The sequence below is a fragment of the Ursus arctos genome, unplaced genomic scaffold (assembly GCF_023065955.2).
Source record: "Ursus arctos isolate Adak ecotype North America unplaced genomic scaffold, UrsArc2.0 scaffold_2, whole genome shotgun sequence".
Lineage (NCBI taxonomy): Eukaryota > Metazoa > Chordata > Mammalia > Carnivora > Ursidae > Ursus > Ursus arctos.
In genome coordinates, this window is record NW_026622874.1 from 40,510,739 (window position 1) to 40,532,567 (window position 21,829).

The 21,829-nt window shown below is 55.5% G+C and overlaps 1 protein-coding gene across 6 annotated transcripts in view; it reads left to right on the top strand.

Moving 5' to 3' along the window:
• The window catches only part of NFASC (neurofascin), a 95,667-nt gene that overhangs the window by 34,927 nt on the left and 38,911 nt on the right, over window positions 1-21,829 (top strand). For 3 of the 6 annotated variants that reach the window (XM_057315330.1, XM_057315325.1, XM_057315328.1), the window contains 12 exons: window positions 10,400-10,511; window positions 10,934-11,118; window positions 12,439-12,570; window positions 14,743-14,886; window positions 15,534-15,645; window positions 15,917-16,083; window positions 16,567-16,714; window positions 17,978-18,102; window positions 18,997-19,041; window positions 20,305-20,406; window positions 20,709-20,906; window positions 21,710-21,780. In XM_057315330.1, the coding sequence (XP_057171313.1) occupies window positions 10,400-10,511; window positions 10,934-11,118; window positions 12,439-12,570; window positions 14,743-14,886; window positions 15,534-15,645; window positions 15,917-16,083; window positions 16,567-16,714; window positions 17,978-18,102; window positions 18,997-19,041; window positions 20,305-20,406; window positions 20,709-20,906; window positions 21,710-21,780 (1,541 nt within the window). Of the gene's footprint in view, window positions 1-4,352; window positions 4,404-10,399; window positions 10,512-10,933; window positions 11,119-12,438; window positions 12,571-14,742; window positions 14,887-15,533; window positions 15,646-15,916; window positions 16,084-16,566; window positions 16,715-17,977; window positions 18,103-18,996; window positions 19,042-20,304; window positions 20,407-20,708; window positions 20,907-21,709; window positions 21,781-21,829 lie in introns of all 6 variants that reach the window. The other 3 variants (XM_057315326.1, XM_057315329.1, XM_057315327.1) reach the window with 2 other exon arrangements.

Consider the following 21,829-nt stretch of genomic DNA (forward strand, 5'->3'; position numbering starts at 1 on the left):
TGTCCCCGAGGCTGACCCAGACATCCTTCCAGCTCACAGCGCCCGAGGAGCCCCGGGTACCTGTGTCGGGGGCAGCCTTGCGCCCGAGGCTGACCCAGACATCCTTCCAGCCCACGGCGCCCGAGGAGCCCCGGGTACCTGTGTCGGGGGCAGCCTTGCGCCCGAGGCTGACCCAGACATCCTTCCAGCCCACGGCGCCCGAGGAGCCCCGGGTACCTGTGTCGGGGGCAGCCTTGCGCCCGAGGCTGACCCAGACATCCTTCCAGCTCACGGCACCTGAGCTACTTCGGCGGCTCTGAAACCACCTCTCTTGACTCTGAAGCCTTGAGCTAAACTTGGTCCTACTCTGAGTCAGTGCTTCTCAAGCTTTGGGGTCGGTCCCAATCATCTGGCCAATGGGGCAGCCATCCCCGGCCCAGCCCCGAACCTGCCTCCACGGTCCCAGCCTCCGTGTCTTCCCTTAGCTCTCCAGGTGCTCGGGACACAGCAGCATCGGAGAAGCACTGCTTTCAGTGGTCACCCGGCATCTCTCCCGGGCCCTCAGCTTAAGATTTTCCTTTCTATCTAGGCCCCGTTTGGTTGTCTGTACTTCTAGAAATAAAGCCACCGTACAGAATATCCGCATGAGTAGGGACCCCAACATGAACTGTGTTTGATGCTGGACCACATGGGTTGACCACATTTGCTAGCTGCAGATTTACGTTCTAGTTTTATTTGTTTTCATTTGTATTTCCTGATTCTGTTGGCTGGTACCAAGGGGAGTCAGCGTTGCCTGACCCAGGATAGTGTGGGTAGCCCTCCGCAGAGGAGAGAACCGAGTAGTCAGTTCCCAGACACGCTGCTTGCCGGGGACTCGCCAGCCTGGAGCTCTGGCTGTGAGTCCTCAGCCTGCCTAGGACACTGAATTCCAGGTGGCTGTGCTCGTTCGCACTGTGGATTCATAACAGGCCTTCTATAGAGGAGCCCCCTCCCCCCCAAAAGACCTTGGTCAGTCTGAGTCAGCTGTGGCTGCTGTTTTCCACACCAGGGACAGTGGTGGTTGTGGGGGAAGCCAAGCAAAGGGCACCATGTGGGCGCTGGCAGCTGCCCCAGGTCGCAGAAGAGAGCCTGAACCCCGGCATCCCCGAGCCCACACGTCTCTGGGGGGAGAGGCCAGGAGAGCTTGCTCCTCAGTCAGGACAGCTGGGAGCCTGGTCTTCTTTCCTCAGCTGCCCCTGCCAGTGACGGAAGCAGGTGGTGCTGAGAGCCCCAGCCCCACACTCCGTCTCCACCCGGCATCGAGGTGGACCCACAAGAGGCAGCTTCCTTCTTGTTCCCCTTCTCCTGTGTGGGAGTTTTTTCTCTCCTTTTCATTGTCTTCCCTTTGCTTTCTCACCTCTTTCTTATTTCCCTCCCTCCTTCTTCCTTTCTTCTTTCTGCCTCCCATCTTCCCTCTCTCGGGACCCCATCGACCCTCCTCTGGCACCCCCACTTCTGCAGCTTCCCACACGGCTCTTCTGAATTGGAGTCGGGCTGCCCGCAATTTGCTAACCAACAGGATGGCCGGAAACCCCCGGGATAATCCCCCACATGCTCTTGGCAGTAGACCCAGCTTCGGTCTACTTTGCTGTCCCCTCGCTGGCCTTCTTATTCCGGACCCAGGCCCAGAGGGGACCCTTGGAGAAGAAAGTTGGGTTGTCTGAAGTGTCTCAATGCACGTCAGGAGCGATCGCCTGCCAGCTGGCTGAGCTGCGGAGGACAGTGTGGGCTGCCCAGGACCTCAGAGTGGCCTCCGGAGCCAGGATTGGGCTGGCAGCATGGGGCGGTGAGGGCGGCAGGAGCATCGAGGAAGACGCTCGCTGAGCTGATCCCTGGACGGTCCTCAGTGCCATCACCCGGCTTCCTCTCTGCCTGCCCAGTGCGATGCTTAAAGTCAGACTCCTGTTTGGGGACTGAGTCAGGTGACCTTCTGCGGTCCTGGGCAGAGGCCTTCAAGGTCACACAGGGTAGAGGCAGGGAGGTGGAGGTGCTAAGGAGCCTTCCTTAGGGGAATTGGGCAGTTAGAGATTTTCAACAACATTTAGAAATTGGGCTTTCCAGAAACATCCTTTTCTCTACCAGAGGAGGTAAGGGCTGTTTGTTTCTGCTTCATTTCTGGGTCCCCCCACTCCACTGAAAACTCTTTGCTCCAAATGCAGGGACCTCCCCCAGGTGATGGGAACAGAGCCCTGTCTGCTTCCTGGAGTTCTCCCAGGGGCAGCTTTGGCCAGGAGCAAGTTCTGGGCATCTGAGCCAGCCCCGAATTGGGTACAGTTGTTTAAAATAGCACAGTTGTGCTCTCTCTGCTTTCCTGCCTGGAAAGGACACAGGCTCTTCCTTGTACCTTCAGAACCAGGTCTGGGGGTGGGAGGCAAAACAGCCAAGCTGGGACCGCTTCAACGTCTCCTCACCGAGGGTTTCCGTCACAGTTTGCCCCTTGGGGGAAGACGCCAATCGCATTTACCTACATTTAAGGAAATGTAGGGGAGAAAGTTATCGAATATAAAACGCTGGGCGATCCGAAACTATTTTTAAAATTTGTTTTGGGATGCCGTCAAAGACAAACAGGGGAGTGAGACTTACAGAGAGCTGACGCACCTGTCCCGCTTTGCCCGCACCGGAACATGTCCCTCTGGTGAGCATGGCGAGGGGAGGGCAGACTGCGGAGCACTAGCCCTGCTTCCTCTTCGTGTCTGCTGTCTAAGTGCCCCTCTTAGGAGGCAGGAAGTCTCCCTGAATTCCTCAGACAGGCTGCTTCTAGAATTCACAAACTGGGAGATCAGTTCCAGGCTTGGGTCTCTTCTCTGGAAAGAGAGCAGTTCTATTTCACCTGGTGGCGTGGGAGCTTGGGAGCATGAAGCCAAGGCCCTTTAAGCTGTGTGCCCCTGTCCTCCCCCCAGAGAGGAATGTCCCCTCCCTCCCGAGGGCATCCTCAGCCCCTCCTCCCTTCTGCCACCCTGCCTCTCCATTCCACGGCAGGTTGGTTCCCACCCTTAGCTCCGACGAACCCAAGCTGACTTCCCAGACAGGCTCGGTCTTGCAACACACTCCATCTTAAGGGATAGTTCTGAGTAATACAAACCTCCCTACGGGGCTTTAAGCACGTTGGGGAAGCCGTGCAGTACGGGTCCTAGCAAAGAGTGCATGCGGCCTCTGAGATCGGTTTTAACAGGAGTTGATCTGTCTTCAAACATGCAAATACTCGGCACGGCGCCTTACCTCCCTCAGATGCTTGCTTGGACCGTGTCCGGCTTCTCAGGGCTGTCTGCTTGGCTTCCACTCGGCTGTGCCATCCCCCACCCCCTGCGGGTGCCGTCAAAACTTGAACCCGGTAGCTGGACAGGGATAGCGGTAGAAGAATGAAAAGCCTAGTCTTGGCAGGCCTAAGTGCCCTATTCCAGAACGTCTTTCACTGAGGATTAAATGCCCAGCAGTCTTAATTACCTAACATTGGAACCAAAGGCACCCGTCTGCTCCTTAAGGAATGACTTCAGCCCAAGCCAGTCTAGGAGCTCTGAACCTCCAGCTTAGTCCATGGGCCTTTCCCATCCAAGTGTAGAACACTGAGCCCATACACTCCCTCTCTCCTGTCCAGGCTCCCTTTCTGTTTCGAAAAATCTGAACCACAATCTGGCTCTTTCTGCCTCCCTGGAGCACTCCCGGCCTCCCCAGGAGGGCTTTGCCACCAGAGACATCTCAGAGACCAGGGTGGTGCCCACTGGTCGGGGGGGGGCTGGTCAGGTGGGGGGCTGCTTGCTGCTGGTCGGCCCACGATCGCTGGGCGCTGCCAAGGGTCCCTCTGTCCCTCTCTCTCAGTTGATGAACTGTATCTCTTGGACTGTCTTCTCTCACTGACCTCCCCCCTTTGCACCTTAGCTTCTGCCCAGGGAGGGCTTTGCTCCTTGCCTCGGGGCTCACTCACACTCCTTTCTCTTTAGCTGCCCTGGGAGCTGGCCTGATCCAGAGTCCTGGGAACTGAGGATTTTGATGGGAAGTTGTTCAAAAGACCGCTTCGGGATACCACTAATCCTTATTTGTTTGAAATACAGTAGGATCAAGCCATTAAAGGTCAAGCCTAATTTCTTTCATTAAAAAGAAATTTCTTTTATTATTGCCTTCTTTTGCAGGATTTAACCTTTTCTTCCCTTTTTTGGGCTGTTTTATGTTGCTTGTTCTTCACCAAGCACCTTTCCTTTCCAAATATGCCGAGTCGTTCCTTTGCAAAATCCCCGGTCGTTTTCTGTGGCTTTGCATTTCTGTTGTTCTCTCCCTGTTTATGCCTCCATGAGCTCTCCGTGGCCTCCTGTTCGCTCACCCTCTTTTGTTTATTGCAGACAACCCCTATAATGACTCGTCCTTAAGAAACCACCCTGACATGTACAGTGGTGAGTCGCTGCGGTAACCTTGGGAGTAACCTTGCCTGTCCTAACCCCAGTTTGCCTAACTTGACTGATACCGTGTCTCATTAACTCACATCGGTGGCAGGGCTGACAGTGGGCCAGACCAGGGTGCCAAGGGGCCCCCTTCCGGACACTGCTCTCCGGGAGGACGGTGGCCCGTGGGGGAGTTTGAGGTAGCTCACGTGGTGCTGTGTTTCCCGGAACGTGCAAGTCGCCAGTTGCTGAAATCTGGACAGGTTGGTCAGACCAGAGTAGGACTCCAAAAGAGCGTCTTGGAGGGCCCCATAGAAACGTAGGAATCTGTGGTGGGTGGATGGAAAATACCCGAGGAGAGGGGAGTCCGCACAGTGAGGAGGAAACAGGGAGTCTGGTTCCTGTTAGCGGTTTAAAGGACGCAGAAAGCTTTGTGATATAGTTAGTTAACTCGTCGTAAGTGTCTGGTTGTGACCTGCCTGCCTTGGAATCTAGCCTGAGTTACGGGGGGTACCATTTCACCAGCCCCATGTCTCTTTAAAAGCCCTCTGAGAAAAATGAGTAAGAGTCCAGCTCTGAGTTCTCTTTGAAGGTAAGAATAAGGGAAGGTGGGCCACGCCTGGTCTCTGTTGCCTGGGCGGCTTCTCTCCTGCAGCGCGTGCAAAGCCAGTGGCCACCAGTCCGCACGCTTGCAAGTCTGGGAACAGTTTCCGTGAGACATATTTCTAACTCATTGCACAACTGGTTGCTCAAGCTGATTAGTAGGGTAATTGGCTATTTCCACACCTGAGCCCCCGCCTCCCCCCACCATGGCTCAAGAATGTCTTGTTTTCCTTGAGCAGCCAGAGGGAACAGTCATTTGCTGGCTTTGGCGAGGCAGCTGGCCCCCATCATCAGTTATGCCTCGGAAGCTGAGTCTGCAGGTCCCCAGGGCAGTCATTGTGGCCTCGAATAGATAGGAAGTGTCTGCACTGTGATGTGCTAATATAAACAATGATCGCTGTCTGGAGTGGCGGAGGGGAAGAGGGAGGGAGAGCCTCGGAGAGAGGCAAAGGCTCTAACTTGGCATCAAGCAGCTAGAGCCACACTGAGATTCTGCCAGAGAGATTTACTGCCCAAGGAAGCAGGGGAGCTTTGTTGGATTCGAGACATTGTTTGTTTTCAAAATAATGGGGCTAACCACCATGTGTCAGGAACCCCAGAGCATTGGTGTGGAATGTGCCTTTCTCTAAATTGGATTTCAGGTAATCTGTTATGGAAGTATTCTTGAAGCTAGAGTATGTCCGAGCCAGAAGGTCCCTTAGAGACCATCTGGTCCAAGCGCCTCGCTTTGTGTTAGATAAACTATTCAGGGGAACATGCACGTAGACTTGTTTTCTCAATGGGAGAAGTTTGAGTGATTCAAGCCACTTAAGCTTTGTGGCCAGTGGTGGATGTGAATACAGGTGAATGAGTGGGAGTTCTGAGAACCATCCAGGGCTATGAAACCCAGCAAAGCTCGCCAGAACTCACATGGAGATCGACCCCTTCTCCTCAATCCAAGGTGGAATGAATGGGGCTGACCCAAGCATGAAGCCAGCTGGAAGGGATATAAAGTCAAAGTGAGACACATGCTGAACAAAGGACAGCTAGGCTGAGTGATTCTACAAAGAAACAGAAAGTGAGACGGAAGGAAGATAAGGTCCTTCCTGAGTACAGGGCTGGACAGAGAGACACAAGGCAGTGAAAAAGCCAAGTCTGCTTGACTTTGGAATTGCTTGGCTGCATGTCCCTTGTAGTGGTAGGGCCACCCCATAACTACTTTTTGTTCTAGTGATTCCTCCAGTGGTTTGGTAGCCTTTGAACCTATGCCAGATGTCCCCTGACCTGCTGAGCGGCAGGGGGAAGCTGGTCTGAGATTGTAGCTTGCCACGTAGAATTCACCCAGCAAGGAGACAAGGAAGAGAAGAGTGGGCACTCTGAGGTAGGCAGCCTCGAATTAAATATGGGCTCCTGAGTGACCTTGGGCAAGTCATTTAGTGTATGAAAACCTCCATCTCCTCCGTAAAGCAGGTATATGACCTGCCCCATAGGATTGTCATGAAGAGTAACCAGGATAACATGCATCTGGTCGCTAGCATGGTGTCAGACACATCGGTGATTAGTATGTGTTACCACAGTATTGGTATCGAAGGGAATGGTTTAGTGTTGACTAAAGTTAAGACGGACACAGAGAACTTAAAGAGAAGCCAAGGGGTTCAGCAGGCACCATTATGGGAAGAAAGTACGATGGAGGGAGGGATTTTAGGGCAGACTAGAAAAATGCAAGCTATTCAGCGCCTCAGCTCTGCTGAGACCTGGATCAGAAAAAAACTCCCAACTATTGCATGAGGCGTTGTGGTTAGACTTACAGAGATTTCCTGACAGTGGAAGGTATCAAATGTTACTAGACAGAGAGTTTTTCTTGTCTTCTGGGATTGTTTGGTCAGCCATTCCTGGAGCCAGAGAGGCGAATGAGATGCCACAGATCCAACCCCATGAGATGTTAATTCTGAGAGTTGAAAGCAGCAAATGTGGGATCCAGCTGCCCCTAAGAGCTGTTTTTGGCAAAGGTTCTCAGAGACATCCGATGCATTGAACTCTCTGCTGCTGACCCACAGAACTTAACAGAGGAGAGCCACTCGGGTTTTCAGCAGTCTTAACCCTTCCTCTCGTAGGAGTCGATCAAGACATTTTTTCATTGGCCCTTTGAAGCCGAGGTGGCTGCGGCACTGTCATCTCTTGATATCTCCCTGCTGACCAGATTCCCCGGGAACCCCATGATCCCACTCTTGAGCCAGGGAGAGCAGGAAAGGATGGACTGTCCTTGGGCTAGAGGTCAGAGGGGCCCACGCGGGAAGCTCTTCCTGAATCCACCGACGTGAGCTTTGGTGTCTGCGTTCTGAGTTTTATCCAGTATTAGGTCCAACCCCACCCCGAAGATCAGGGAGAATAAGAGAAGTGCCATCAGGCTGGACAGGCTGACTCCCCACCTCTAAGAGGGGAGGAGAGATCCTATGACCCTAGGAGACTGTCATCCTCCACCATGTAGAACCCTAGGGAGTAATCACCTTTGTCTTGGAGATTCTTCCTAGGTCTCCTTTTCCAGGGAAAGAAATTAGCCACCTTCCCTTGGGAGCAGTGACCCCCAAAGCCACCAGCTGGATTGTCCTTCATCATTTTTCATGTAAATCCCTCCTGCTGCAGCTGACCACAGTTCTTCATCACCTCCCCTTTGGGTCTAGCTTCTCATCCCTTAATGATACCACGTGTCACCCTGACTCCTCTTCAAGGTTTCCATGGCCTTAAGAAGCCAGCTGAAATGCCTTTGGCACCTCTTAATCCCCAGCCCAGCTTCTCTCTCCAGCCTGGGCCCGAGTTTATTTGATGGCCACCAAGGAGGGATGGAATCTTAGCCCAGGGGAAGAGGTTCACCAGAGCAGCTCCCTAAGACACTAAGTCTTTCTCCTTCGCCTCTTTTGCCCTCAGATTTGGGTTTTCTTTGGTTTGATACTCCCAAAGCTGACTGTCAGAAGGAGGGACAGATGGGGTGTCCATCTTTAAAGAGGTGAGATAGTATAGCTATCAGAGTACACGCTTTGGTGCCAAATGGTCCCGAATCCAAAACATAACTGGCTTGTGACCGTGCCAAGTCTGTGAATTTCCTTGAGCCTCGGTTCCCCCGGCTGAAAATGGAGGTGGTAACTCCCAGGTTTCTTGTGAGGATTCAGCATGACTATGAAGTCTGGAGAGAGCTGTTAGCACAGGCTTGGCCCCCCCATGAATGCTCACCATGGTGGCCCTGATGATTACCTCTGACTTCTAGGATGTTCTTCCCTATATTTTTGAACTTTGGCGTGTTTCCCAGTAGCTTCTCTTCCTTTGGGATAATTCTATGGTTGCTAGCCCACATCCTACAAGTGAAGTATTGCTGTAACCTTTTTATAGTCACAGCTACAGCGTGCCAAGGCCCCCACAGCGAGACTCTGCTCGTTTCTCCTCCTTCCCATACTTCGTGCTTTGCCGGTCAAGTGTGCTTGTGGTGCTGCATGCTATGGTGTGAATTAAATATCCGTGGGGTCACAGGTTGGTTTCTGCAGATTTCATCCCTGCGTGGAAGGAGTATGCCAACTGAGCCAGGACCTCTTCCACATAGTCCCAGCGTTCCCAGCACTCGACAGAGTCGTCAGCCTAACACCAGAGCCTCCTGCCCTGAAATATCCTTCTCCTCATAGTTCCCTTGACCTTGTGTTAACAGACTCTTTGGGCGATTCCATGATAACGGGTGGGAGGAAGCTACTGCTTTGGTATCAGGCTTCCTTGGTACTGAGAGCCGGCTGCTACAAGGGTCATGGACGGTAACCGATTAACCACATAATGGATTAACCCGCTCAGTAGCCACTGTTGTATATGTGTGTGCTGGTGGGACACATGAGGACATCTGCAGAAACAAATAACACACGGGGTACACTGTTGCCTTCTTCTTTTTTGTTCCCTTGTCCCCTTGAATTCATTCATCCCACCATCACTTACTGAACGCTTGCTATATGTGCCGCGCGCTGTGCCGGCCGCCTCACTAACTGTGCAGACATCTCATCATTTCTTCCCCCGACAAAAGCATAAAGTAGACCCCAGCTCTATGAAACGCACTCCCTGATGGCTAATGGAGAGAAGCTGCGTGCCTCTAAGACAGGAGCCCTGCTGATAGAGCTAGGCACCAGCCTGTCCAACAAGGAGACACCAGTGTCACAGAGATAAGAGTTCCCCTTCCACTCTGTCCCCACTGCCAGGACCCGTTCACAGCCCCCAGCCGGGAAGGTGCCTTTGTCCCCACTCCAGGCATCTCTGATGGCTCCCAGCTCCTGGCAGCTCTGCCTGCCTTCCTCCTCTCGCTTCTCCACCTGAGTGTAAGACCCGCTGCACCCTGGATAGGCTCAGCTTCTAGCTTTTACTCTTCTTGTGTATAACCCTACACCTTTGGGCAGGGGTGTCTCCTCCAGCTTCCCTTTGCCTTGGGGCTCCTGGTTGGAAAACCCTCACTCTTCTCCCTTCCGTCTTACCCATGTCCATAGATCTGTGCAAAGAGCTCCCCAGGAGAGGTGAGGCGCAGGTAAGGTGGGGTCCGCCATGCTGGGGGTGCGCCCAGACTTGCATGACCCCGTCCACAGCCGAACAGCCTCTCTCTGAGCCACCCGGCCCTCAAATCCCGCATGCTTGTCGCTGTTGCGGGCGTGGCTTCTCCAGCCTAGTTGAATTGTAGATCACCTCCCCCATCTTGGCCGCCACTTTCCACTCCCCCTCCTCCAGTCTCTCACATCCAATTAACACCCTCCTCCCAGCCCCCTTCCAGAGTCATTAGTGAGGAAGCAGAATGGTCTTGGCCCCAGAGTGACTTCCTGTCATCTCTGCTCGTTCAGTCTCTCCATGTGTTTGCTAAACCATTAATAATGTTCCTGCATCTCTGACTGTTCCTCTGGGTCTCTGCGGCTTCATCCCAGCTCCTTGTCTCCAGGGTCCCAAAGAGCAGGTTGTCTGTCCTGTGGCCCCAGTACGTGCCTTCTTGTTCATCCTCTGGTGCTGAGACGGCCTCCCGGGGGGGCCACCACATTGGTCTCTGGGGTCCCCACTCAAGATACTCAGGGGATAAACCTCTCACTGCTCGGGCAACCCCCTCCTCCTTTCCCAGGAAGGCGGGGTTTACTGAACCGGGGAGGAAGCTGGACTCCTCTTGGCAGATCCTTTCAGAACTTAGAGCTGCTCACACACGTGCCAATGGGGCCGGGGAGCCCCGCGCTTCCTAACACACCTCTCTTAATGATGCCCCAGCCCTTGGGGGGGGTTTCAGCGGGGAGGGTCTGGGGCTTGGTGCCTCTGAGGGTAAGGGGGTAAGTAGGGGGAGTGATGACACTTCTTTCTAGCCTGACCACTAGGGCCCAGCTGGGTCAGCTCTGGGCAGAAGGCTCATGAGAGCTTCTTCTATCCTATTTCAGCACGAGGAGTTGCAGAAAGAACGCCCAGCTTCATGTACCCCCAGGGCACGGCGAGCAGTCAGATGGTGCTGCGTGGCATGGATCTCCTCCTGGAGTGCATCGCCTCCGGGGTGTACGTACGGCTCGCACCCCTGCTCTGCTCCCTCTCCTGGAGGACAGGGGGTGGGAATTCGCACGGGCTCCCTTCTTGCCACAGTTTAGGGGGCCAAAAAGACACAGACAGCCCCTAGCAAGTCCTTTGCAAAGCATCATCATTCCCATCCCATTCTGGCTGTCTCTTTTATGGGTAACGGATGAGGAAAGGAGACCGGTTGGCTTCCTGCACATGTGTTCGAACCCCGTGTGACTTTACAGTAGCCCCTCAGTGCTCTGTGGCCGAGCATCCGCTCCGTAAAGGAGAGGTCTGCTCTCAGAGGACGTGTGTCCTTCTGGGTCCATGTACACCAAGGACACCTGCATGTCCCAGGCTCTGCAGAAGAACAGCAGGGCTGCAGTTGGTATTAATTCTTGTGTCCCACTTGGTCCCTCTCCCAGCCCAACACCAGACATCGCATGGTACAAGAAGGGTGGGGACCTCCCATCTGACAAGGCCAAGTTTGAGAACTTCAACAAGGCTCTACGTATCACCAACGTCTCCGAGGAGGACTCTGGGGAGTATTTCTGCCTGGCCTCCAACAAGATGGGCAGCATCCGGCACACGATCTCGGTGAGAGTAAAGGGTACGTTGTGTGTATTTCTCATTATGATGATTTTGCCAGCCCCACACGCCACGACCACCTTTCCCTCTGTGGGTGGAGGAGGGGCAGGGTGAGTAGGGGAGACCCAAGAGCACACCAGTTAATGGCAGTAGTGACCAGCCCGGGATAGCGTCACCCCCTGGATATGAGAGAGAGAGAGAGAGAGAGAGTGTGTGTGTGTGTGTGTGTGTGTGTGTGTGTGTGTACACGTTGGGTATGAGGGGAAGGAGATCCACCCTGACCATCCCCTACCTCTCTGTGGTGCCTGGGGCTCCCTCCACAGATGAATGTACCCCCATGGGCCATTCGGATTTCACAAAGCACCTTTTCTTTCTCTCATTTTGCATTCCCGTTCACGGTGTGTCGTCTTAGCCCTGTGCTGTCTGTGTACTTGTGCATGGTTCTTTCTTAAAAATGGGGAGTCATCAAGGCACAAATTATTCTTTAAAAAAATCACTTCCCTCCCTCCACAGCGCCGATGGCCCATCTGAGCTGTTGCAGGCAATAGAGCACGTGCCTTTGTGGGTCCTGGCCGTGGGTGGTGGGGTGCACCAGCCCCTCCTCAGCCTGGGGCTGACCAGATGATGGGGACAATGAGGTCTGACACCAAGAGTGCAAGAACTTTCGAAGCATATGCTCAGTTGACCTTATAACTTTGGTTTTAGCACCACACTCAGACCAGGGGTTCTTAACCTTTTGGGGGGTCTCAAGATCTTTGCGAATCTGATCCACAGGAACTTCTCAGGAAAAAAGCCCATGTATCCCCATATTCACAACTGGAGGGGATAGCTGGCTCTGCTGTAACCAAAGCCCAATGCCTAAGAGTGAATATGAGGCCTTCTCTAAATGGTCTGACGTCACAGCAAGCACAGCAGAATCCAGGGGGGCCAGCCCCGGGAGCGCTTTACCAACTGCCCAGCTGTTGCCCTTGGGTGCTCGTCAGGAACACCTGTGGGGCTCTAAAAGCATCCGCTGCCCCAGCCTCCCCTGAGGATTCGAATTTAGTAGGTCTAAGACAGGCCCCAGTGTCCCTGTTTGTTCAAAGCTCTTCAGAGGATTCTAACGAGCAGCCCCAGTTTAGAACTATTGTTCTGTGAACTCAAAATAGAGCGGGCAGCATCTATGGAGACAAGCCGACCAAAGGCAGGCTGGCCTGAGTCACCCCGTGAGGATGAGCCCCGGGCAGGGGGTGAGGGGCCGGAGCTGGTGCTCAGGGGCTCCTGCCTTCCTGGCGGGAGTCGGTCTGGTGTCTCCTGCCTGCCCCGAGCCGTCTAACTCCGCTGCTCTCTGCTCATCTTCCAGCGGCTCCCTACTGGCTAGACGAACCCAAGAACCTTATCCTGGCTCCTGGCGAGGACGGGAGACTGGTGTGTCGAGCCAATGGAAACCCCAAGCCCACTGTCCAGTGGATGGTAAATGGGGAACCTCTACAATGTAAGTAACAAGCCATTGTCCCACCTGACACTGCTGCGTCTCCTCTCAGAGGCGCCAGGTCCCCTTCCCTAGGGCCCAGCCCCAGGTGTACAGGATGAAGTTAAAGAACAGCCCCTTGGCCACTGCTTCTGGACCATCCCAGCTCTTTGGACATCTCAAGAGGCAGGAAACCTGCCTCATCTGTGTATGAGAGAACAGGAAACCTGTGCTGATGTTCCCATATTTAGGGAGCATAAAACTCCCTTGGGTTTTTCTTGAATCTTGCTTTCTGCCCTAAACAACGACACAGCCCCATTCAAGGTCTGGGGACTGCGGCTGTGTCTGCAGAGAGCCGCCCTCCTAGTGGGGGTGGGGCGTGGAAGGTAGAGCAGAACTCAGTAACCCGCTGTCAGTTACCCCGGCCCCGCACTCTGCTGAGGGCAAAATGAGAGCCAGGCTGGGTAGGAGGAGGAACTTCCCTCTGAGCGCAGAGACGCACAGATGCCATTCCTGGGCATGCCCAGATTTGGGGAAATTGAGTGCTGCCCACTGGCTGGAGTAGGTGACTCTAGGGCCCCTTCCGGTCAGGGCTCTTGGTCAGGTTTTCCCATCATAGTCTCTCCGGTCGCATTTACTTTATAAAATGTCCTTGTGGGTCTTTGTGAGAATGCCGTACCCCTGCACAGTCTGTTGCTAAGCACACAGCTCCCTCCCAGTCCACATCCTTGCCCTGGGCATAAGCAGAGATATGGACGTTGCCTGCCCTCTGCTGTTCTCCCTGTCATGACAGCACTCTGGGAACAAGGCAGACAAAGGCAGCAGACTCCACAGCACCACTGAATACACGCAGAGCCCCGGACTTGCGGCTGGGCCTTGGCCCTGGAAAGGTCACCTGTCACTTAAGGGGAGTGGCTGAAAAGAAAGTTGGCTCCATGAGAATTGCCAGGGAAGGAAGCGTTGAAGTTGCTGGCGTGGACTTCTTCGTGCCTTTTTGCTGAGTGGGGGCTTGGGGATGAGTGATAAGGATGCTGACCTCGTCTTCATTTACCTCCTGCTGATTCCCCGGTTCCGGGCTCGACTTGCTATCCGCAGAGTGGCGCCTCAGGGGCCAGACCTGAGGTGGTCCTCTGCCCACTGCCGCTATAGGTCTGAGCGATCTTGGATGAGTTCACAGACCATCCAAGCCAAGTCAGCTGGCTCAGTCCAGAAACCTTACAGAGGAAAGTCACCTTCGAGTGAAAGAGGAAAAAAGTGGCAACTCTTTACATTTCTAGAAAACTTTATTTATACAGCTCATTATCATTCTGAGCTCCTCGGAGTAGGGGAAGGATGGGAGTAATTCTCCCCCACTTGATAAATGAAGGAAATGAGGCTCAGATTTATTGATTTGTTCCAGTCCCAGATTGACGTGTGAACAGGACTGAGACCCCACGGCCACTCCCCAGCCTCTGCCCTCTGCACCCCAAGCCAGGCATACTCAAAGAGCTATGGGAGGAAATATCCTCTCTCAGTTTAGGATACATTTCTTGGGACAATCAGGTAGCCTTGGCAAATTTAAGGACTCGTTCAGTTTCAGCAAGCATTGACTTACGGGTCTAACTGTGAATGTTTGAAGAATGCTCTGCTCTGAGGATGGGAGGGTGGCAGGTCTCATTCAGTTGTATATTTCTTTTCTTTTTCAACACATTTAAGTGTATGCAGAATGGGTTAAAATAATAACAACAATAGTAATCGGTGTGTGCCGGGCCTCTGCTGATGACGTTAGACATGCATTAAAATCTCAGGTTATCCTCATAAGCACCCCACAAGGTGATATGTAGTCCCCATTCTGCACACGAGGCTGCTGGAGCCTAGAGGAGCTGAATGACGCGGCAGGTGATGTGGCTGGAATTCAGACCCTCTTCTGTTGCCACGGCTTATGCTCTCAACCACACGTGCCCAGCTGTTACATAGGTCCAGCAGGGATTCACAGTCCCATTGGACAGACTGAGAAACAAGCCCCAGTAGGTTTGATGATGGGCCCGAAGTCACACAGCTAGGCAGCAATGGAGCTGGAAGCTGGGTCTTCTGGGGGCCACCCAGGGCTGCATCTTCCACAGCACCCGGTCGTCTTAGGAAGCCCTGGCCGGAGCCCCAAGTGCCCTCCACCCTGCCCTTCCCGTTTCTCACAAGGACAGTCTTTCCTGTCTGCAGCGGCACCACGCAACCCAAACCGTGAGGTGGCCGGGGACACCATCATCTTCCGGGACACCCAGATCAGCAGCAGGGCTGTGTACCAGTGCAACACCTCCAACGAGCACGGCTACCTGCTGGCCAACGCCTTCGTCAGCGTGCTGGGTGAGAGCTCCCCTCCGCTCAGCCACGGTGGAGCCTCCCTGGGGCTTGCTCCTGTCCTGGGCTCACTTTCTCCTCTGGAGGTCAGCCAGGCTGGGTGGGTAGGAGAGCATGGGACGGAGGAAGCATGGAGACTGAAGATGAATTTGCCGGGGAGGATGGGGAACTTCAGCTCCATGGAGCTGGGTGTGCAGACAGTCAATTCTATACTAGGATCGGGTCTCCAGAGGAGGGGGAGGGGCCTGTCTCACCCCCTCCACATAGCCAGGCCAACTCTGCCTGCATTCTCAGTGGCCCCAGGGTGAGAAGTGGTTCTGAGTACTAGGGTCACCCCTAGATCAGGAAGAGAGCAGGGACAGCTAGGAGATGCCTTAGGGTGGTGGAGAGGCAGCTTCAGAACCTGCTGGATAATCTGGGAGACCCCTTGCAAAAGCTGGATTGCACGTAGGGTAGGTTGAGGGCAGATGGATAAGCTTCCTCTTCCCTCCCGTAACCCTGGGAGGCTTCTTAAAGGAGGGAGGTGATGGAGGAAGGATTGGGGGTGCTTGGAAAGCTGCTGTGCTGCCAGGGCACATGGAAGATCCAGGGTGTAGGGGGGGACTGGAGGAACTAGGCCCCCCCAACCAAGGTCCGTTCTCTGGGCATTGCAGACGTGCCACCCCGGATGCTGTCGCCCCGAAACCAACTCATTAGGGTGATCCTGTACAACCGGACACGGCTGGACTGCCCGTTCTTTGGGTCCCCTATCCCCACACTCCGATGGTAAGTTCCAGGAGACCAGGCCCCCGCGGGGGTCCTCATTCCCCTCTGGCCTAAAATAGGTACTCAGTGAGATGAGGCAACCTTATAGGGTCGGAACTGGGAGAAAGTTGGCCCATCATCGAAGTCAGCCCCCTTATTGTGCAGAGACGAAAACCGAAGCCCAGAGAGGGCCAGAGACTTGCCAGGGCCACCCAGCAGTGGGAGGCAGAGCCCTGCTTGCAGGGGCCAGTCCTCTCTCAGTGCGCTGTGTGTTCCGCTGCTCTGTTGTGAGGTTTAAGAACGGGCAGGGAAGTAACCTGGATGGTGGTAACTACCACGTCTACGAGAACGGCAGTCTCGAAATCGAGATGATCCGCAAAGAGGACCAAGGCATCTACACCTGTGTCGCCACCAACATCCTGGGCAAAGCTGAAAACCAGGTCCGCCTGGAGGTCAAAGGTAAAGGAGAGGTTGGTAGGGAGAGGGCGGGGTGGGGCAGGCAAGGAAGCCGTCTCCTCAAAGTGATACCCGTGCGCCATTCCCTTTGAAAACACACCACACATCCTGTCGATTCCCTAATGGGGCCCACCCGTGGGCCCCTGTGTCCTCACAGGGCTTCCAGCTGGCCTGGGTGCTGGGAGCACGGAGTCCTGTTCAGCCCGGTCCATGTGGGATTAGAGAGGGAAGCCTGAGACCCCCACCAGCAACCCCCACCACCCCAGGAAGGGCATCATAGATTCCCAAGCCAGAGAGAAAGGACTTGGGGGTTGTTTCCTCCTTGGAATCGCCCACACCAGCCCCCCGCCACCATTCATATAACTGAATGTTATTTCTGCCACCTTCCGTGGTCCGTCTCACCTTTCATGCCTGTCATGCCATGTGGCCATGTGGAGAGGTGGGCAGAGGCCACACCAACGACGAGCTCCCTCGGCTTCTCCACAGACCCCACCAGGATCTTCCGGATGCCTGAGGACCAGGTGGCCAAAAGGGGCACCACGGTGCAGCTGGAGTGTCGGGTGAAGCACGACCCCTCCCTGAAGCTCACAGTCGCCTGGCTGAAGGACGATGAGCCTCTCTACATCGGAAACAGGTTTCTATTCCTTCCTTCTCTCTTCCTGGTGCGAGTCTGGGCCCATTTTCTTCCTTCTTGCCCTCGATGACACATTGAGGGAACCTGAGGACAGGGAGCCTGCATCATGCGTGTCCCTCAGGAACTGCTGCGGAGGGGGTGACAGCGCCAGTGTCTCCCCCACCCCGTGTGCTCTCTGCCTCTTTCCCCCTCTTCTCTATCTCTTCTCTTTTTCCCACTCCTTTCTCTCTTCCCTCCTTCTCTCTCCCTCTCCCCTCACCCCTTTTCTCCCTCCCTATGCACCCCTCCTCCCTTCCTCTTCTGCTACGAGGTCCCCTGGGGCTCCATCTTCAGCCCCGCTTGCAGTGCCCCTGTTCTCCAGCAGAAGGCAGGGCTGGCCCGAGCTGCCTGCCACTAGGGTGTTAGTGGGGCAGTCTCAGCAGGTGGGCACCTGGACCGCTTTTACTAGACCACACCGGCTCCCTTGTCCAGATTTAAGTGGTGTGGGGGTGAGGGGAGGCATCGATAGTATCTAAAAGTACCGACGGGTGTCTCTAATGTGCAGTCAGGGACGGGGAGGGCTGGTCCGAGCCTCTCCCTCCACAGGGCTCTTTGTTGTAGCCCGTAACATCTTAGGGGGTGGTGCAGGGTCCCGAGGCCAGACAGAGGCAGCAGCTGTTGGCACAACCATCTGACTTTTCCAGGGGTGCACCCTGCAGGTAGGCATAGGCATCCGTGCCCTCAGTGGGCGCCCACAGCTTTCCCAGCCCACTCTGCTCTGTGGTGCCCACCTCCCTCCGCAGGAAAGAGTCCAGAGAAGCCAGGACACCTGTTCTGAGCCCAGTGCACAGACTGGTCTGGGATGAAGGGAGAGCTGGAACTAGGGGAAGAGGAGGGACACCAGCCTGCCTTTTGGGGGTGGACCTAACTGTGCCCTCATTCGGGAGGGGAGCACGGCATCAGAAGGGCACAGAGAATAGACACTAGGGAGTTGGAGGACACGGAACGTGGCTCAGAGCCACTTCTGCTTGACCCGCTTGCCTTTTACCCTCCTTCAAGCCCCGAAGTGCTCCAGCTATCGGTGAAGACCAGGCCCCTCTCAAAGCACTGGGAGGGAGCCTCATGTCCCCTGCCAGGGGCTATGGCTGTCCAGCCCAGCCTGTGATGCTTCCCTCTCACTCGCCATCCCCACTCCAAAGGAGAAAGCAGGCAGTGCCCAGAGCTCCCCCTGCCCCACTGTCACCCCACTCACCCTCCTCCCAACCCCTCCTGGTGCCCCTGCAGAATGAAGAAGGAAGACGACTCCCTGACCATCTTCGGGGTGGCCGAGCGGGACCAGGGCAGCTACACCTGCATCGCCAGCACCGAGCTGGACCAGGACCTGGCCAAGGCCTACCTTACTGTGCTAGGTAACTGCCACTGCTCACGTGTGCTGTGACCTCCCCCGTCCCAGCCCTTCCCGAGGCCAGAGAAGCAGTGGGCGCTGGACAGGCCCCAGGACAGGTCCCAGGCCATCGCCTGCGGTCAGCGGGCTGGGCAAGCATGGTGATCTCCCGCCCTTCGATGGAAGGGTTAGGAAGCCGCTCCTTTCCCAGCAAGCTGTGCCGGACACCTTACCTCTGGGTGGAATCGTTACTCGCCTAAACTCTCAACGGATGGGCACTTGAACGAGAGAGGGAAGGTGGACAGGGGGTGCTGCTTGTGATCGCTTTTACCTCTGTACCAGTTAAAACAATCCATCTTTGAAGCCAGACTGCATTTTGAGTTTGTCCTGCCAACGCCTTCGGCTAGCCTCCCTCCCCCTCCCACGCGGCTCCTGTTTCCTGAGGGGATTTTATAGAGTGAGCGCTCTGCACTTAGCAAACTGATCCCATCATGCTCTGCCCTATGTCTAAGCCAGACCATAAATACTGAGCCATCCAGACCCCAGGGGAAGATAGCCTTTCCTGTCCAGGGAAACACATGCCCTCATGTCCCCGCGTCAGCTCTGTCTTCTGTCTGGGCACCCTATCGCCATTACTGTTGGTCCACTCTGTCCCTCCGGGGGTGGCAACTCATGGTCCCTGGGGATGGTGGTCCCAGGCACATGGTGGCATTGGGAGGGGAAGGAGACAATCCGCCCTCCACCCTGCCAGCCATGGAGGAAGCACGGGGGGGTCTTCATGGAAGCGAAGGTGAAGCTGTGCCCAGAACACCTCCACCCAGGGCAGCTGTTTAACCCTCGGCCACCTCTCCCCGTCCTTCTAGAACACCTGTAACCCCGGATAACTTGCTAACCTGGATAACCCGTCTTACCTTTGCAGCTGATCAGGCCACTCCAACTAACCGTTTGGCTGCCCTGCCCAAAGGTAATTCATACTAATCACAGGACCCCTGCCAAAGCCCACTCTCGGTAGCTGGCGGGTGGGGTCGGAGGAGGAAAGTGCTGCAGGCAGGCCGTGCCGGGCGGAGGCAGGTGGGTAACAGTCCCCAGTCACTGCCAAACCCGATTCCTTTCAAGGGCCCCGCCCCCCACCCTGCAGCCCTGCCCCAGCCCCACTCCCGGCTTCCTGCACCTTCCCTAGGTTGGGCTTGGAAGCCGTCGGCTGCTGTTCCACCCCATCCCTTCCTTCTGGCCACACTCCCCACTTCCTTGTGGGGGCCTGTTCTCTCCCCCCAGCTCTGGCCTCAGAAGTAGGGAGGGTCCAGTCGGGAAAGGCCCACTCACTTCAAATTACCCAGAGGCCCGTCTCGTTGGCAGCCTCCCCCACCTGCCTGCTGCACACCTTCCCAGTCTGCATCCGCATGCGCGCACACAGACACAAATGTGGGCTCCTGCAACCCCCCTCCCAGATCCTCCCAGTAACCAGCCAGAGTACCGAAATAACTGGTTCAAGCAGCCAGGATGGGGAGACAGCCCACGTACCCCACCAGGCCGCAGTGAGGTGGCTTTATCCCCAGGCCAGGATGGCCCTTACACACACAGAGGAACTCCAGTGAGACTGGGGCCCCTGAAGGTGCCGCCCCAGCCCTGTTTGGACTCTTGTTGGGGGCTCCTCTGCCCTGCTGTCTGTCACTGAAACTCTAGACTAAGTCCCTATCCCCACCCTGGCCTGGTCCTCTGCCTTTGTCCCTCCCACGCTCCTAACCGGGCCGCCTTGCTCAGCTCTCCAACACCCTCCTGGGCTCCTGTCCCCTCAGAGCCTTGGCACACAGAGTAGAAGGTAATTATCCCGAGAAAATGAGACCAAATCCCACACTTGCTCACCAGTTTCCCTACAGGCGGCAAGCATGGGTCTCATGAAAAGGGCACATTTTCCAAATGCTCACCCCTAAGAATAGCCACAGAGATGGGATGGGTTGCTCCCTGTTCTCTCGGTGCCCTACATCCTTTCATGCTGTTTTGGGGTGGTGGAACTTGAAGTCCCCTCTTCATTCTTCCTCAGCCCCCTGAGGGAATGGGCTGGTCCCTTTGCCGACCCTTCCAGGCAGGCTAGGGCTGGTGCCTGCGGGTGCTGACCCCGGCCTGTCAGGGACCTGTTGTAGGACAGGGTCCAAGGCTGGGGCCGGCGCAGGGACGGGCTGGCTCTAACTGGGGAGCCCCGCGTGGTGTCTTCTCCCTTTGCTGCCAGGACGGCCAGACCGACCCCGGGACCTGGAGCTCACGGACCTGGCCGAGAGGAGCGTGAGGCTGACCTGGATCCCAGGGGATGATAACAACAGCCCCATCACAGGTCAGCCAGGGGCCCTGCGCTCCAATCCAGAAAAGAGGGATGGATGGCAGCCTGGTTTCCAGTAGCAGCCGGAGGCCTTGCCCCGGTTTCTGGTCCCGCTTCCACCTCACCTGACGTGTGCCCCAGGCTCTTCACAGAGCACACGCAGGCCTTGTTCCCTTCTCAGTGTCTGGGGAGGAACTCTCCCTGTGCCTTGGTCTACCCAAGGGAGAGTGTAAGGACTAGTGGCAACCACGCAGGAGTACGTCCGAGAACTCAGCCACCTCGGCTCCCAAACAGTGCTGTCTTCCTTGCCCACTCAGACTACGTCGTCCAGTTTGAAGAGGACCAGTTCCAGCCCGGGGTCTGGCATGACCATTCCAAGTTCCCGGGCAGTGTCAACTCCGCCGTCCTCCAGCTGTCCCCGTATGTCAACTACCAGTTCCGCGTCATCGCCATCAACGAGGTGGGCAGCAGCCACCCCAGCCTCCCCTCTGAGCGCTACCGGACCAGCGGGGCGCGTGAGTACCCGAGAGCTGACGGCCAAGGTGCTGAACCCTGGTGCCCCGAGGCCACGCTGAGCTCCCCCCGTTCCTGGTCACGTGAACATGGCAGGTCACTTATCCTGTCCAAGGCTGGACTTCCTCAGCTGTGAGACGGGGAATGATAGCATCACCGCCTCCATCACAGGGCAGTTTGAAAATGCGGTTTGGGTACCTACTGTGATGCCTGGCATATCGTAAGCACCCAGTAAATGCTAACTCTGGTTATTATTACTAATATCCTTAATAATTCTTGATCGTCTGCTTTAAAGGGAAGTGCTACGACAGCGACTTGCAGTAGAAATGTATAATCTGGTGTTATGTCAGATTTCTTTTCCTCTCACGCTTGGGTAATGTTTAGATTTCTGAAAATACACCAGCTCATTGAGAGTGGAGCTGCTCCCCCAAAACGTTGAATGCCAGGGATAAACCAGTCTGGTATTCAACTTCTTTAGTGGATAATCCATGACGGGGATAATCCACATTGAGTTGGCTGTCGGGCCCATCCGAAGTATGGCAAGCCTTATGACAAATGCTGTCTAGTGAGGGATTAAAATTCAAAAGAAATTAGCCCTGCTTGGTGGGGGTGGGGGAGGTTCAGTCTTAGCTAGGAAGGCACATCTTCCTCATGAGAAAACCGCACAGTGAGTTCGGTTGCCTGAGGGACAGTGTGCAGAGAGACGCTGAGGAAAGACGGCCACAGAAGGCTGGGAGGGGGAGAGGTGGCTCGCTGTGCCCGTAACACACATCGGACCTGAACGTTGCATCCCCTTGGGTTCCAGCCCCCGAGTCCAATCCCGCCGACGTGAAGGGAGAAGGCACCAGAAAGAACAACATGGAGATCACATGGACGGTAAGGGTCCTTTCCCAGCCCACCTCTCAATGGACCCGCTCGCTTGGCC